Below are 17,945 nucleotides of genomic sequence, written 5' to 3' on the forward strand. Positions count from 1 at the left end.
CATTTTAACTGCTGCTGCTGCTGCTGGCAGGGTGGTTCTCAGGGACTGACTCAGCAATCATTTCATTGGTTAGGATAGGTTCTTTTTCAGTTTTTTCTCTTTGTTGCTACTAGCCAGGTTAAATACATTTGCCATTTTTAAAGCGGTTCTTTGCTGCTACTATGTCCCCATGGTAGGGACAAACGAGCAAGCACCACTATCTGACAAGAACCAATTTCTGGCCAATTAAATGCGCTGGTTCCCACTACATTGACACACATTAGTTGCTCCAAAATAAGGCCCTCACCTAGCATCATCTCCTGGAACACAGGTAACAGTTCAGCATAGTTGTAGGTATGGAGGTGCCAGTGAAGAAAATCATTCAGTTATGGATGAGTCTATTCTGAGCTTTTTAGCTGGGCAGGTGAGGCAGCATTTGAAACAGACAGTGTTGCCAACTCTTGCAATTTTATTATGAGTCTCATAATATGATGTGTTTTTCTTAAAGCCCAAACTCCTATTATCATGCAATTATGTGAGAACCTCAGCTTTCATTTAAAAAGAAAGTTAATTTCTAGCCCTCAGAGTTGAGGAAGAAAGCATGAGATGTGACTGATCCGAGTGTACACAAAAAGCCCAGAAACCAGAAGTAAAAAAAAATTATAATTTTTATTTTTAAAGATCTTGTGATTTCTAAGCCAACCTTGTGATTTTTGTCATCCTGACTCAGGATTTTTAAACACCTGGAATTGGCAAAGATTGGCAATTGTCTCATGATTTTAGCACAAGTCTCATAAAAGTTAGTTTTTTTCTTCAGAGATCCAGCTGCTGGAGTCATGTGAATGCATGAGAATCTCAGGTTTTCATTTTTCTAAACTCATTCTTAGCCCTCATGTTTGAGGAGAAAAGCTTGAAAACGTGACCTGAGTGTAACTAAGGCTCAACAACCAGAAGGAAAATATAAGAAGTCACAATGTATTTTTTAAAATCCTGGTTTTAAATCCAATCTCAAGATTTTTGGGGGGCCTTACTTGTGAATATATATATAAACAAACATTTGGCAGTACTGAGAATGTTTCATAGCAGTGCAACTTTGGTCATCCCTTAGTTTCAGGCTGCAGCATTTGAGCAAGTGCTAAATGGACATGGCATCAAGGCATTCAAGAGAGAAGTCTGTCAGAATTAACAACTATTACCAAAGATGAAAAGCAGTATTTATGATACACTATGATTTAGCATAATTTAAAAATGCAGAATCAAACTGCTAATGACTATCCCTACAGAGCACAGAGATCCTCAGTCAGTGTCCAAAGTCACCACCTTTCCAAGGTTTGGCTTTACTGGTAATACGAAAAAACAAACAATAAAACTCCAGAACATAAACCTCTGCTGATGCTTCCTCCTCAAGCCAGGCTGTTAGTATGGTTTCCTTTCAGGACCTCCTCCATTCTAGAACCCTGGTTTTCTCTTACTCAAAAAGAAATTTTCCACAACCTGCACATTCTCACTGCAGCTAACTGCACTTTGCAACAGAGCCTAGGGAGATAGGGGGGAAAACCGTGCACTCCTATACAGTCTCTTATAGGCTACATCTACACTTGGAGCTGGCTGCGATTCCCAGCTCGCATAGACAGACTTATGCTAGCATCCTAAAAATAATACTGTAGCCATGTCAGCCCAGGCAGTGGCACAGGTTATCCACCTCAAGTACAACCTCTGCAAAAACTCTGTGGCAGCTAGCCTCTGGTGCCACAGCTCATGCTACTGCTACTACCCTATTTTTAACATTCTCAGATGAGAGTTATCACAAGCATGTGCATGAGCAGGGAATCACACACAGATGTAGCGCTACTCTGCCAACTTGTTATACACCTAGACTTCAAACACTCCTACACCAAAACCAGAGTGCCAATATTGTGAGGGATTGTTTGCAGACTGAAGGACACGTGACAGATGGTTTTCATGGGCTAGTTAAGTGAGGGAAAAATATGTTGAATATCTTTGTAAAATAGAATATGTTCTTCAGAATTTTGTACCACTCTCTTTAGTAGCAGCTTGTCTGTTACATACAATTTTATAAAATAGTTTTTCAACATGTTAATCTGGTGGAACTATCCTGCTCGAGAGAAACCTTGTTGGTGACTATACTTCAGAGAGGCTCAAGAATTAAAGTAGGTTCCTGGACACCTTATAGAAGTAACAACAAAAAATAGGGAAAATTGCTTGTTGGTCAGCTATTAATCTCTACTGCATACTCATCAAACAGCATTTTTTCGCTCCACAAGATTCTCTGAGAACTGTGTACCCAAAACACCACAAAATGTACTTGGAAAATCCTGCAGCCCATTTACAGTTCTATAGCCTGCAGGAAATTCTAGCTTGAGACCAAAATCCTGTTTGACTTTGTCTTGTATATTATTTGTTCATCTTTAGCTGATTCATTCTTAAAGAGAAAAAAAACTTTTAGAAACTGTATTATGAGTTGAGAGAATTCAAAACCTCCCCCTAAAGTCCCCCATGGTAATCCCTCCCTCTGGAGTTTCAACACACACAGGTTAAAATTCTTGCTGTCAAACATAATGGAAGATAAATACAGCAGAAGTACATTAAAGCAATTCAAAACTTTTTGTTGGGTAGATTGAGAGGACATGACAAGACAGACTGTTCACCATGAAATACTGATTTAATCCAGAATGATTCATCATCTTAAAACTGGTTTGGGAGTCAGATCTGAAACATTCAACAACCAGAGTGAAACCAAGAATGTCATCGCCAGAAGTCAAACATTGACATCTTGAGAACAAATCTTTGAAAAGATTCTAAACCCAAAATTTTAGCCACAAAAAGTGGACATATGACAAAAGAATGTTTCTTGACACTTATGTTTCAGTCAGTGGTGCAGCTTGGGGTTGGGGGATGGGACTGGGAGAGACAGTTTAATGAGAATATAAGCTATTTTAAAAACACTTTCATTTCTAGCTCTTAAAATGGCCAAGTAAACCTTTTAAATGTGACTCAGAGCTAACCTATGCAGTGCAGGCTGAGTCTGAGATAGAAAGTCCAGAACAATAACTGTAGGAGGGGCATGAACTTCCAACCATCATCTCAAAGCAGTGTTAACTCTGAACTCTAACTACTGCAGGAGGACAATTTAATGTCAGTGTTGTAAAATATTTATTTCACCACCTAGATAGTGGAGGCAGGATTTAAGACCTGAGCCTCTCACTTTAATTCCCAGGAGGCCTGAGCTCAAGGAGCCAAGTTTGGGACCTGAAGACACACACAGCATATTTAGGCCTTTGCTTGAATTAAACAATATTACCACGTTTGCATAATGTTGCAAACAATTGAGTTAGCTAACACAGTGCTGCCTATGACTGAATAGTCAGTGCAGATCAGGACAAACTGTGTTCAACACTGGGTCAGTTATATCTAATTCATCCTGTTCCAGTAATGTCCAAACATGTCAAAACTTTCTTATGCAGACATGGACTAACTTGAATACATTTGAGGAAGGCAATAAAAAAAGCTGGCAAGTGCCACCTCCAACTTCACATCTCTGGATAACACCCTTGCAGGCAGAACATGGAATGGAAACAACAACGTTCACTCTGATGAATTAGATCCTCCTGATCATGGATATCTATTCTCATACAACTAGATCTGTCCATGATGCTATCGATGATAATCTAATCTCAAAGATGCAACAGGGATTAATGGAAAAGAACAGATGGTTCCAATCTTTTTAAGAGAGACAAGAGGAGTGAGACAATGCCTTTTACTGGATCAACTCCTGCTGGTGAAAGAGACAAGCTTCTGAGTTTGCACAGGGCTCTTCTTCAGCAGTGGAAAGATGTCTGCCGCTTTGGATCTGTTATTCTGGCAGGATCTGGTGTGGCTTTGAGTTGGTGTGTCCTGGTCTGTGGGGACCTTGCTTCTGATGATGAGTTTGGAGAGGCTGGGGGGTGTTGAAGGCCAGAAGAGAGGGCTGAGGAAATATTTCTTCTAGGATGGTGTCATAAACAGATAGTTAAGGATTAATGTCTCTTTTACCTGAAAAGGGTTAAGAAGCTCTGTAAACCTGGCTGACAATTGACCAGAGGACCAATGGGGGGACAAGATACTTTCAAATCTTGGTGGAGGGAAGTCTTTTGTTTGTGCTCTTTGTTTTGGGGGTTGTTCGCCCTTGGGATTAAGAGGGACCAGACGTCAATCCAGGCTCTCCAAATCTTTCTGAATCAGTCTCTCATGTTTCAAACTTGTAAGTAATAGCCAGGCAAGGCCTTTTAGTCTTATTTTTGTTTTCTCAACTTGTAAATGTTCCTTTTTTCGCTGAGAGGATTTTATCTCTGTTTGTTGTAACTTTGAACCTAAGGCTAGAGGGGGTTCCTCTGGGCTATAGGAATCTGATTACTCTGTAAAGTATTTTGCATCCTGATTTTACAGAGATGATTTTTACCTTTCTTTCTTTAATTAAAAGCTTTCTTTTTAAGAACCTGATTGATTTTCCTTGTTTTAAGATCCAAGGGGATTGGATCTGGACTCACCAGGGACTGGTGGGGGGAAAGGAAGGGGGATGGTTAATTTCTCCTTGTTTTAAGATCCAAGGGGATTGGACCTGTATTCACCAGGGACTGGTGGGGGGAATAGGGGGGATGGTTAATTTCTCCTTGTTTTAAGATCCAAGTGGTTTGGACCTGTATTCACCAGGGAATTGGTGAAGTCCCTCAAGGCAACCCAGGGAGGGGAAAGTTTTGGGGGTGACAGAGAGTGCTCCAAACACTGGAATTCTGGATTGTGGCAGTGTACCAGATCTAAGCTAGTAATTAAGCTTAGAAGTGTCCATGCAGGTCCTCACATCTGTACCCTAAAGTTCATAGTGGGGAAGGAACCTTGACAGATGGGATCCCCATCAAGTATGGGCTGTAGTTGTTTGATGATACCCTGTATTGGTTCCAGTATGGGTGGTAGGTGACAACTAAGGATGTGCGGTCGGAAAAGATTTTATTTCTGTTTTTGAAGCGGGTTCTCTCACAGGGTAGCCCATTCCATGATGCGATCTACTTCTCTGGTGGAGTGTCCTTGTTTGACGAAGGCAGTTTTGAGTGTGTTATGGTGTATATCCTAGACTTTCTCCTCAGAGCATATTCCATGGTACCTGACTGCCTGGTTGTCGATAACAGATTTCTTGGTATATTTGGGTTGGTTACTGGATCTATGAAAGTAGGTGTGATGATCTGTGGATTTCTTGAATATAATTTTGTGCAGGGTCCCATTACTGAACCTGATCATGGTGTCCAGGAAGTTGATGCTGGTGTGGGAGTGTTCCAGACAGAGTTTAACGAATGGTTGGTCGTTGTTGAAGTTGTAGTTGAAATCTATGAGAAAGTATAAGTCGTTTGTCCAGAGGATGAAAATATCATTGATGTATCTCAGGTGTATCATTGGTTTCATGGTGTGTTTGTTTGCAGAGTGCCAATAGGCAAAATTCTCTTTTGTTACCAAACTACTTACTTGGGGAGACCCGTAAGACTCTGTTTTCTTCCCCCATTCTATTTAACTTTTACATGAAGCCACCGGCGGAAACTGTATGTCGAAGTTCCAAATGTCTGTGGGCTTAGATTTTAAAAGTATACTTGTTAGTTTGCCAGTTGAGAATTGGCTGGTTTCAGACTGATTATTTTGAGTCTTTTTTCTTAACTCATGTCCCCAAAACAAACTTTCATCTCTTCTTAACTAAATAGTTAAAAGAGGCAAAAAAAACCACCGCCATGAATGTTCCAATATTCACATACTGCTAAGGATAACTTCTACTTGGCATATGAGATGGGCAAATGGAATAATTTTCTTCTCTTAACTGACAAACAATTAATTAAACAGGGGCTGCTAACAGGGAGTTTCGCAAGGGAGTTGGGAAGGGGAGTAGGAAGGGAGCAGGGGTCCCTTGTCAGTCCCATCCATGACCTGTTAGTCCCGTGAAAACCTATGAACCAAACTACATCCAAAACAAAGCAGAGAAGAGAGGACAGGAAGCTGCAGACAGGGGAGTTTGGAGTTTGACAGAGGGAGGCTTACGATGGTTAGGAAGACCCGCAACACCCGTGGCAGCACTGCTTCTGTCTCCTCCACCTGCGCCTGTAGCCAGACAGAGCACCAGAGCATGGATGCTTCTAGCCAGATTTTGGTGTGGTTTTGTAAAGACTATAACTTGCAATTTCCACTTACTGATATCCAGGCTGGGGGGGCATCCAATGTGAAAGGTGCCTACTGGTGGAATCTCTCAGGCAGCAGGTAAGAGAGCTACAGGAGGATGTGGCTAGGTTGAGGAGAATCTGTATCCACGAGCAATTCTTGGACAGTGTCCATGTTGAGACAGCTGAGGCAGCTGTCCCAGTTCACAGGACTGCTGACACACCACTGGTGGAGGAGGAGATGGCTCAGGGTGGACATCGGCAGCTGGTTACTTCTGGCAGCGGGCAGTGCTCCACCCCTGCTGCGAATCCTCCCGCCGTGATAATAGGTAACCATTATGCTCTTCTTGATACAAGAGAGAAGGAATCACCCCCTACAGTAAAGGAGGAGAAGCCTCGTACCCCTAAGGCTGGGAGGTCTGCTCCCACCACTGAAAATAGGAAATGTAGGGTAGTGGTGGCCGGAGACTCTCTGCTGAGGGGGACAGAAGTGCCCATCTGTTCCCCTGACATTTCATCTTGGGAGGTATGCTGCCTGCCGGGGGCCTGTATCTGAAATGTTACAGAGGCATTGTCGAGGATTATCCGACCTTCTGACTACTACCCCATGCTACTCATCCATGTGGGCACAAATGATACTGCAAGGTGTGACGCTGAGCAGATCAAGAGTGACTACAGGGCTCTGGGAGTACGGGTGAAGGAGTCTGGAGTGCAGGTGGTATTCTCTTCGATTCTTCCTGTCAAAGGTAGGGGCCAGGACAGAGACAGATGCATCATGGAGGTGAATGCCTGGCTGCGAAGATGGTGTCACCAGGAGGGCTTTGGTTTCCTCGACCACGGGATGCTATTCGAGGAAGGACTGCTAGGCAGAGATGGCGTTCACCTTTCGAGGAGGGGAAAGACCCTATTTGCACACAGACTGGCTAACCTGGTGAGGAGGGCTTTAAACTAGGTTCGACGGGGACAGGTGAGCAAAGCCCACAGGTAAGTGGGGAACATGAAGACCTGGGAGATGGGTTGGAAACAAGAGGGAGCGTGGACTATAATGGCAGAGAGAAAAGAGGGTCAGGGCAAAAATGGGAGGCAAGATCAAACCAATATCTTAGATGCCTATATACAAATGCGAGAAGTATGGGTAGTAAGCAGGAAGAACTGGAAGTGCTAATAAATAAATATAACTATGACATTGTTGGCATCACTGAAACTTGGTGGGATAATACATGATTGGAATGTTGGTGTGGATGGGCATAGTTTGCTCAGGAAGGATAGACAGGGGAAAAGGGAGGAGGTGTTGCCTTATATATTAAAAATGAACACACTTAGACTGAGGTGGAGATGGACATAGGAGATGGAAGTGTTGAGAGTCTCTGGGTTAGGATAAAAGGGGTAAAAAACAAGGGTGATGTCATGCTAAGAGTCTACTACAGGCCACCTAACCAGGTGGAAGAGGTGGATGAGGCTTTTTTTAAACAACTAACAAAATCATCCAAAGCCCAAGATTTGGTGGTGATGGGGGACTTCAACTATCCAGATATATGTTGGGAAAATAACACAGCGGGGCACAGACTATCCAATAAGTTCCTGGACTGCATTGCAGACAACTTTTTATTTCAGAAGGTTGAAAAAGCTACTAGGGGGAAGCTGTTTTAGACTTGATTTTAACAAATAGGGAGGAACACGTTGAGAATTTGAAAGTAGAAGGAAGCTTGGGTGAAAGTGATCATGAAATCATAGAGTTTGCAATTCTAAGGAAGGGTAGAAGGGAGTACAGCAAAATAGAGACAATGGATTTCAGGAAGGCGGATTTTGGTAAGCTCAGAGAGCTGATAGGTAAGGTCCCATGGGAATCAAGACTGAGGGGAAAAACAACTGAGGAGAGTTGGCAGTTTTTCAAGGGGATACTATTAAGGGCCCAAAAGCAAGCTATTCCGATGGGTAGGAAAGATAGAAAATGTGGCAAAAGACCACCTTGGCTTAACCACGAGATCTTGCATGACCTACAAAATAAAAAGGAGTTATATAAAAAATGGAAACTAGGTCAGATTACAAAGGATGAATATAGGCAAATAACACAGGAATGAAGGGGGAAGATTAGAAAGGCAAAGGCACAAAATGAGCTCAAATTAGTTATGGGAATAAAGGGAAACAAGAAGACTTTTTATCAATACATTAGAAGCAAGAAGAAGACCAAGGACAGGATAGGCCCACTGCTCGGTGAGGAGGGAGAAATAGTAACAGGAAACTTGGAAATGGCAGAGATGGTCAATGACTTCATTTCTGTCTTCACTGAGAAGTCTGAAGAAATGTCTAACATAGTGAATGCTTATGGGAAGGGGATAGATTTAAAAGATAAAATAAAAATAGAGCAAGTTAAAAATCACTTAGAAAAGTTAGATGCCTGCAAGTCACCAGGGCCTGATGAAATGCATCCTAGAATACTCAAGGAGTTAATAGAGGAGGTATATGAGCCTCTAGCTATTCTCTTTGGAAAGTCATGGGAGACGGGAGAGATTCCAGAAGACTGGAAAAGGGCAAATATAATGCCCATCTATAAAAAGGGAAATAAAAACAACCCAGGAAACTACAGACCAGTTAGTTTAACTTCTGTGCCAGGGAAGATAATGGAGCAAGTAATTAAAGAAATCATCTGCAAACACTTGGAAGGTGGTAAGGTGATAGGGAATAGCCAGCATGGATTTGTAAAGAACAAATCGTGTCAAACCACTCTGATAGCTTTCTTTGATAGGATAATGAGCCTTGTGGATAAGGGAGAAGCGGTGGATGTGGTACACCTAGACTTTAGTAAGGCGTTTGATACGGTCTCGCATGATATCCTTATCGATAAACTAGGCAAATATAACTTAGATGGGGCTACTATAAGGTGGGTGCATAACTGGCTGGATAACCATACTCAGAGAGTAGTTATTAATGGCTCCCAATCCTGCTGGAAAGGTATAACAAGTGGGGTTCTGCAGGGGTCTGTTTTGGGACCGGCTCTGTTCAATATCTTCATCAACGACTTAGATGTTGGCATAGAAAGTACGCTTATTAAGTTTGCAGACGATACCAAACTGGGAGGGATTGCAACTGCTTTGGAGGACACGGTCAAAATTCAAAATGATCTGGACAAACTGGAGAAATGGTCTGAGGTAAACCGGATGAAGTTCAATAAAGACAAATGCAAAGTGCTCCACTTAGGAAGGAACAATCAGTTTCACACATACAGAATGGGAAGAGACTGTCTAGGAAGGAGTATGGCAGAAAGAGATCTAGGGGTCATAGTGGACCACAAGCTAAATATGAGTCAACAGTGTGACACTGTTGCAAAAAAAGCAAACGTGATTCTGGGATGCATTAACAGGTGTGTTGTAAACAAGACACGAGAAGTCATTCTTCCGCTCTACTCTGCTCTGGTCAGGCCTCAACTGGAGTATTGTGTCCAGTTCTGGGCACCGCATTTCAAGAAAGTGTGGAGAAACTGGAGAGGGTCCAGAGAAGAGTAACAAGAATGATTAAAGGTCTTGAGAACATGACCTATGAATGAAGGCTGAAAGAACTGGGTTTATTTAGTTTGGAAAAGAGAAGACTGAGAGGGGACATGATAGCAGTTTTCAGGTATCTAAAAGGGTGTCATCAGGAGGAGGGAGAAAACTTGTTCACCTTAGCCTCTAATGATAGAACAAGAAGCAATGGGCTCAAACTGCAGCAAGGGAGATTTAGGTTGGACATTAGGAAAAAGTTCCTACCTGTCAGGGTAGTTAAACACTGGAATAAATTGCCTAGGGAGGTTGTGGAATATCCATCTCTGGAGATATTTAAGAGTAAGTTAGATAAATGTCTATCAGGGATGGTCTAGACAGTATTTGGTCCTGCCATGAGGGCAGGGGACTGCACTCGATGACCTCTCGAGGTCCCTTCCAGTCCTAGAATCTATGAATCTATGAATATCTGAGAACCTTTGAACAAGTCTTCTGATATTTACTGAGTGTTGACCTAATGCATGAACAACTAAGAAAATGCATTAACTGCTTTGCAAAGCAGCCTGGACCTGGAACCTTATTACTGGTCTGAAACATTAGATGCACAATTCGTCTTTCATAAACTAATCTGCACAGGGCCCACTTCTGCCTTCCTTAATCACACTGAATAGTACCTTACTTCATGAGAAGTCCCATCTCAAAGAAAGATACTGCTTGATGTGAGTCGGAATGTCAGAAATAACTGGGCTCACAGTGAGCCCACTTCTCTCTGTCCGCCATCCCCATCACAAAATCCTAGATCCAATACTGATTTAGTTACCTAAAAAACAGAAGTGTTTCCATGGCAAAAATCCTTTTCATTTTGGGAGGAAAATATTTGGAATTAGAATACAGTTTTTTTTCATTAGTTTAGAGAGATAGTACATTAAAAAACACAAATCCAACAGTTCTATAATTTCCCTCATTCCTGCCCCCCCACATATCTCAGCATGTTATATCTGGCTCATGCGCAGCGCCTGGAAAGGAGCCAGACAGTAAGTACCACAACAGTGGCAGTCTAAAAAAAATCTCTTCCAAATAGGCTCTCCCACATGAAAACATATTACACAGCTGTCCCAGAACTAGGCTAGCAGAGAAATATTCTCTGCAGCATAATATTAACACCACATTAGTTGTGCATCTCTCTCAGGGAAGAAAAGAATCAACCTTGTAAGAATACATGTAACACGAGTGGTAATTGGTAATGCATACAACTGAGAGCAAACTGAAAGGCAAATTTTCCAGTGCAAACACTGACTGTGTGGCTTTTTTATTAGACAAGCAGAACTACGTTTTAAGGTCCCAATCCTGCAAAGACCTATATTCATGCTTAACTTTGTGCACAATATGTAGCCCCACTGACTTCAGTGGGTCTACTCACAGTGCACACAGTCAAGTATGTGTGAGAGCTACTGGGAATGCATAAAGATATGCATATGTATTAGTCTTTGCAGGATCTGGGCCTAATTTTGCAATGTTATTCAAAAGCAAACTGATAAAGCACAATGGATGGGATATTGCAGACAGAGCCTGATCCAACTCCAATTGGCGATAAAGACAATATTTCCACTGACTTCAATGGGAGCTGGATTAAGCCCATAATGATTCATTTCCTTTAATTTGTGGACATTTGAAATTGACATTGTCTTTAATAGAAATACAGAAAGCCTACAGAATCAGAGCCACAGGGATTCCCCCCATTGGAGAAAGATGCATTTTTATTCATAAATGTTCAGGCAGAAAAGCATCTTTCCTTTAAGGGTTATTTAATAAGATGATGACTTTTTTTTTCCAATTAAGCTCTTTACATTTACCTCCTTTCTACATTTCAGTCTTCAACTTTCAAGGAGGAAAAAAAAAGCTTTTAAAACAGTTTGAGCAAATCAGTATTAATTGACAAATAATAAAAACAGCCCATTTAATTAGATAAGGCCATGATTTCAGCAAAAGTAACGGATGGAGTTCCAGCTGGGGTCGTTTAGCTCCAAATCCTGTAAAGATTTAAACACATACTTACCTTTAAGTATGAGAATTTCCCCACTAAAGCCAGCGAGACTGTTCTCATGCTTAAAGTTAAGCATGTACAGTACATTAATTTTCGCAGAACTGGAGCCTAACTTTGCAAATACAGTTACATTTTTGTTGCATTTTTTCCCACAAGGTTTCTATTAGAAATATTCTTTTCAAAATACTGCAGAATTTCACATTTTATCCCACAACCAATTTTTTAACATTGGAACATTTAAAACATTTTAACATGTGAAAGATCTTTTTAAAATAGATTTTAGCCTGAATCCTGCTCCCACTGAAGTCAGTCAGTGGGAGTTTTAGTGCTCAGGTTTTAATGAAATGCTGAAGTACACTGAAAATTTTTCATTTAAACTGCAAAACAAATTGTTTTTGCCACCAATTCTCCATCTTATGCTCAGACAAATATTCCTTAGTCACATGATCAGTCCCAGTGATGTAAATTGGACTACTATGTGAGTGTTTGCAGATTTCAGCCCTTACTTTGTTGAAAACTGTTTAAAACACTATTATATTTTCCAATCTATTTTAGCATTTCAATCAGAATCTGAAATTTTGTATAATTTCTCAACAACTATGTCTAAAAAATGTATCTTTCCTTTTGAGACAAAGCACTACTGAACTCAAACCCTTATAGGTATTTTTATAAGTATCACAACATCATAAGGAAAAACATTACAACAACATTAGAAACAATTTTAAACATTTATAGCTAAAAGGAAACTAAACATAAAAATATATCAAGAAACTATATTTACATTTATTTTTAATCAAGAACTATTTGCATCTTTGAGTGTTCATAATGTTGCACAAATATCCAAGAACCAATAAAACCACAATTAAGTTAATAAAACATTTTTATAAGAAAATAATTTTCCTTTAAGAACATTACAACAGGGCTACTCCTTCAGCCCTTGTCTTGTGAGTGGTCCCATTGACTTCAGTGAAACAAGAGAGCTCAGCACCTCCCAGGAGATGCACTTTATCTCAAGTGCTCAGACCCACAGGAACAAGGGTTTCAAGATTGAGTCCATAGTTTCTTGTGAAGCACCAAGTTAGTTTTTTATGCTTCTTAAATCTGCTCCAAGATCTAAAAGCCCGTCCACTAAACACTTTCCAAAAATGAGCAGTGACAGGAGTTTTGCTCAAAAAATGAAGCTAGTTCTGGCTTTTTGAAAAATTTACACAATATCAAAAAACAAAACAAAACAAAAAAACAAACACCATCTGCCCATGCATTTGCGCACTTTTTTTGCCTGAAAGCAAAACAATCAAAATGTCTCTGTGCTGCTGAAATAAAACCTATTTCAGCAAAGGGGGTGACAAGGGCTAAAATTCAAAGGGTAAATTCTGCTTGTTGTAACTGTAGGCTGAATCTTTCGCTAGTAATCAGTCATTATGGCCAAACATCAGATCCTGGAGACTCACTATGGTTTGTTTTCCAAAACACTAGCATCAACGGGACTACTTGAATACGTAAGGACTACACAAGTGAGTAAGAGTTTCAGGATCAAACTTATTCTCTCTCATGGAAACAACCTTGGGAAGGGATGAAATTACAACAAAAATTTTGCAAATTTCAGTTCACAGAGCTCCATCATTATCAGTGGGACAGGAGCTGCAGGTCCAGAGGGCATGATCCTCCAAACACACAGTTGTTCCAATATTTGTGAGGAAATCCCACTTACCTCGGGACATTTACAAAGGAGGAGGAAGCCCTGACGAGCACAGGCTTTTCCTTGTTCCTACCAGGCTCTTCTTTCTCCTCCCTAGTAGCACAGATTCTTCTAAACTCCGCTTCCCTTACACATTTAATAGATAATTTTCGGCTAGTATATGTGCACCTCTCATTCCCTCCACTCCTAAATGAGGGGGGGGATAATTTGGACATACTACTTGTCAATCAATCCCTTCTGTGCTAAAAGGCTGCCTCACAGCTAGCTGAGCCACACGGTGATCTGCCACAGCAAACCCTGCATAAGGACTAATTGATTCTAGGGGCTCAGTTAGCATCACTCATCAACAGCAAGGTAAACTGCTGAACTGGGATCCCATTTTTTTATTCAGTGCTCTGAACTGAGTGGACCCACCCTTGTTCTTTGGCATAATTTAACTTTTTATGCTTCTTAATTTTGGCTCTACTACACCAATCTTTTTCCTCTACCAAGAACGTAACACTAAGGCTTTTAAAGAGACCAACAAAGACATCCTGGTTACCTGAAATAAGAAGTCTTTCAGCTTAGAGACAGACAGTTTGAAATGCAAACATTACTGTACTAACACATGGGTTTTTCATATCAGTGTTCTCCAATATTTTAGTCTTCAAGAATTTCTGATCCTGTAGCGTGGCACAAATTTTGAATGTAAAAAGAATTCTTATATCTTGTTCATGCATCCATAAATAATTTCTATAAAAATAAAAAAGTATCTCATGTTCCAGTCACCTTGCAAATCAAAAGCATATTGTGGTGTTTTCTTGAAATTGGTCTAATAAAGGAGATTAAAATCAGCCTTGCTAAATCTCACCCTCCCAAGTCACATAACTTTTACTTATGAAACAGTAATAACACTACTTTTTTCATTAATGTGGTAAAATTGGGAGTAACTTTTGTACTTGGACTCTCATTTTCAGGATATTTCACAAGACTGGATTAAATGGACAGAGGTCATTTAATAAATACACTCTGTTCTCTTCCCAAAAATATGACAGGAGGCTGTGTGAAAGAAGATTATAGAAAGATGTGTCCAGTGAATATTTTGCCAAACACAGAACCGTGTAAGTGTTTGACAAATTCCACAGTAAATTCTGATGGGGCCACTTTTTTTCTTATTCATTAAAAGCAACACTTTAAAATTAGCTCTGCAAATAACCCTACTTTGACAGATACGCCATGTCCTTCACATAAATAACAGGTTTTACCTCAGAAATTGAAACCTGCTGTAGTTTAAGGTCTGGAACCTGTTATATTCTGGATCAGTTTCAATAAGTCCCTGCTGGTCCAGAGACACAAATGACAATGTTAAAGTTGTGACCACATAGTAAGAGAGGACATGTTAATCAAGTTGCTTAATACACTAGTGAAAAGTGCTCAGATTGTATGGTGATGAGCATAAAAACCTATAGAAAATAAAATAGGGATGGTCAGTCAAGCACTTCTATTTAACATTTCACATAATACAGCAGTAAGAGGCTTTCCAATGAAAATGAAAGGCAACAGATTTAAACTTTAAGAGTGATAACACTAACTTTGTCACTGAGCTGCTATAGTTTCTCTAAAAGAAAAACATCTCGTTAAGAAAGCGGCATCAGTCTTTCACAATTTAGTAGGCAAAATAAATAAGATAAAGGTACAAATTTTAACTTTAACTTGAGCTATTTGTTAATTTTTGGTTTAAAAACATTTCAAGTGAAAACTTAAAAAATAAAATAAAAAAATCTGTCCTCTGCACTTGGAAGGTCTGTATTACAGCTCCAAAAGGGGTAGTCTTGGATCAGGGATCAGACAGAAAAAGAAGTGATTCTGGTACCTTAAGGATTTTAAGACAATGAAGTTGATTTATGTGAATAGACCTTTCCCTTAATATAAAGTTATAACCATTGACTTACACAATCCCACTGTAAACAAAGCACTGATATCTCTTATCATAGCTATGCACGCACTGCTTTGTTTAGAACAAACAGCATAGAATTTGGCCCTGCATCAAATGTCACTTAAAGATCATTTAATTTATAATACACTGTGAGATCGAGATAAATGCCTTGCTGCTAAACAAGGTTACACCTTGTTTAATTACAAGATGTAGTAAGTTTACTGTTTGCTATTCTCCTTTCTAAGCTTTAACTTCACAGTTACCTTACACACTAAGTGGAGGAAAGGGGAAGTTGAATTTACATGCATACTTAAACTGGAATTTCAAATTGGAACCTTTATATCCATCCAAAGATTTGAATTACAGCTTCTAGTTTTTGTGGCTTCACATTATTTTCCATGCCTAACACCTATATCCCTTACTATAAAGTTACTCACCTAAATCTGACAGAAATCTGAAGTCTTCAAAAGCTTGAACTATGAAGAAATACACTAAAGAATTTTGATTACTATGACACGGTAGCAAGCTATATTGTTAGGATTGTTCACTTGTTTTTACCACAAAACCTGGTGCTCCTGTTCTGGTAGGGTGGGCTATATTATCTCCATAGGTACCTGCTGTAAAGCTCAGTGTAGTTATACTGGCACACACTGATTTGTCTGTCCTAACATTAGTCGATTTAAGGGAGTGAGCAGTATGCCGTCCATATTAACATGGTCCACTATCTTCTTTTATTTATTTATTTATTTATTTACAAAAAGGAGAATTACAAATGAACCCCATGAAGAACAATGAGACCAGAAATATAAAACAGAGTTCAAATATTAGGAAATTCAGAAAGCAGCAGAAGCAGGCACAGTTGAATATGCTGTTTTAAACTGTTCACTACTGTCATTTAATTTATTTTAAAAAAATTGCCTTGACAATATTGCCAAGACAAAAAAAACAAAGGGCCAAATTCAGCTTCAAGGTGACTCCATTAACCTTAGTGGTTTTACAGCAAAGCAAGCTGGCCCCTAGTTTAAAAACCTAACTGTGCAGGCAAGATACCAACTCCACGTTGCGCTAAATAGCAAGTCTGAATCTTTTTCAAAGGCTGAATTCAGACTCTTCTGGAAGCACATGCAACGCCTTGTTAGTTAATACATAAAAGTAGCCTTGACACTGGTTCTGGATCCACTCTGTCTGGCAGTTAGATTCTGCACTAGTAAAGGATGGCTGGAGCGGGGATGGGGAAAGAACCAGAAAAAAGGTTAAAAAAGCAGAAAGGGGGAAGAATGTCATTACATGAGGGAGCCAATAGCTATTCCTGTATTTAGGTTGCCTAACACTTTCCATTACAAAAATATTCGTGCAACTTGTTTTCAAGTTCTAACATTTTCATTCTTTGCAGCAGGTCTTTGGAATTTGGCAGGGAAAAAACTATGGGGCTAAAGCTGTACCTATCACTTGCCCCAAGGACAAGTGTCTAGATTTGTCCAGTTTTGGGCAAATTAAAAACTTACAAAAATAACTATTTCCCTTCTCTCACATGCATTCCTCAGGTAAACGCTGACAGCCTGCCAAAATAGCTGAACGTGAACATTCTAATGAGCCAAGCTCACACTGCCACCCGAACAGCAGCAGCAGACACTGCCTTGGGAATCCTAGAAACCCAGAGAGCAGCTGCTGCAGCAGCAGTTGCGTGGGGAGAGCAGGGCTGGGTTCTTCCTCCATACGTACCCAGCACTTTCCACCCATCCAGGATCTGACACATGGTCCCAGTGGCCCACTTCCCATCTCTGGAAGTGCAACGTGGGGGCAGGATCCATGAAAAGAACCCATTAGACTCAGCACATATTTAAAAAACCTTAAGAAATTAGATACAAAAAGAGTTAAAAGAACATTATTTAGGTTGGTAAGTCAAGCACTCCAAAATTATGGTTGCTTGGGCGAGCTTAATTAAGCTTCTTGGAGCATATGCATCATGACAGTGTAACTACATAATCACGCTCTGTGTTTTTCCACAGAACTCCTGCCTCATTCAGTGGTCAGAATGGATGCATAATGAGACAGAATTAAGTTGTTCATGCAGTCTTAAATGCAGCATTTCCTAAATTCCAACTGCTTGACTTTGCAACCTTAATGTTCTAGGGTGATTTTATAATTATTTTAAATGTAATTTATGTTTAAAATGCTTGGGCTTTATATACTTGCTCTTTGGTATTTTAGGTTTATGGACAAGAGGGAGATTCTTTTTTGACCTTCATATCATCATATCTGGGAATAGAGTTGAGAGATGAGCAATCTGAATAGATCAACTATTATCAGAGCAGTTACGATGTTTAGTTTTCTTTTTATTATTTGCAGCAGTTGTATCAAGTTGTTATTCAAGGTTCTTTTTTCTGTAAAAAAACAGAAGCAGTTAAATGAAGTCTATAGAAATATATCAATAGAAATATATCAATAGAAAGAGGCAGGGCCTGATCATGCTAACTGCCCTCTACTCCTGTTGATTTCAGTGCTGAGTGAGGGAAGTTCAGCATGCCAATAGATTGATCCGTCTTTGAAAATAATACATAGGACCATGATTAAACAAACTATTATTCCAAGGCTATATCCATTTGGCAGCATGTCTGTAGTTAGCTGATTAACTTTT

The 17,945-nt window shown here is 40.0% G+C and overlaps 1 protein-coding gene across 5 annotated transcripts in view; it reads right to left on the reverse strand.

Annotated features, from left to right (window-relative positions):
- Positions 1 to 17,945, reverse strand: part of PAPSS2 (3'-phosphoadenosine 5'-phosphosulfate synthase 2) — a 57,187-nt gene that overhangs the window by 26,524 nt on the left and 12,718 nt on the right. Inside the window, exon 1 of one of the 5 annotated variants that reach the window (XM_030568290.1) lies at positions 17,030 to 17,108. The exons of 3 other annotated variants lie outside the window; for them this stretch is intronic. In XM_030568290.1, the coding sequence (XP_030424150.1) occupies positions 17,030 to 17,086 (57 nt within the window). In that variant the 5' untranslated portion in view covers positions 17,087 to 17,108. Of the gene's footprint in view, positions 1 to 17,029; positions 17,109 to 17,945 lie in introns of those variants that run through there. One more of the 5 variants, XM_030568291.1, reaches the window with a different exon arrangement.

The sequence above is a fragment of the Gopherus evgoodei genome, chromosome 7 (assembly GCF_007399415.2).
Source record: "Gopherus evgoodei ecotype Sinaloan lineage chromosome 7, rGopEvg1_v1.p, whole genome shotgun sequence".
Lineage (NCBI taxonomy): Eukaryota > Metazoa > Chordata > Testudines > Testudinidae > Gopherus > Gopherus evgoodei.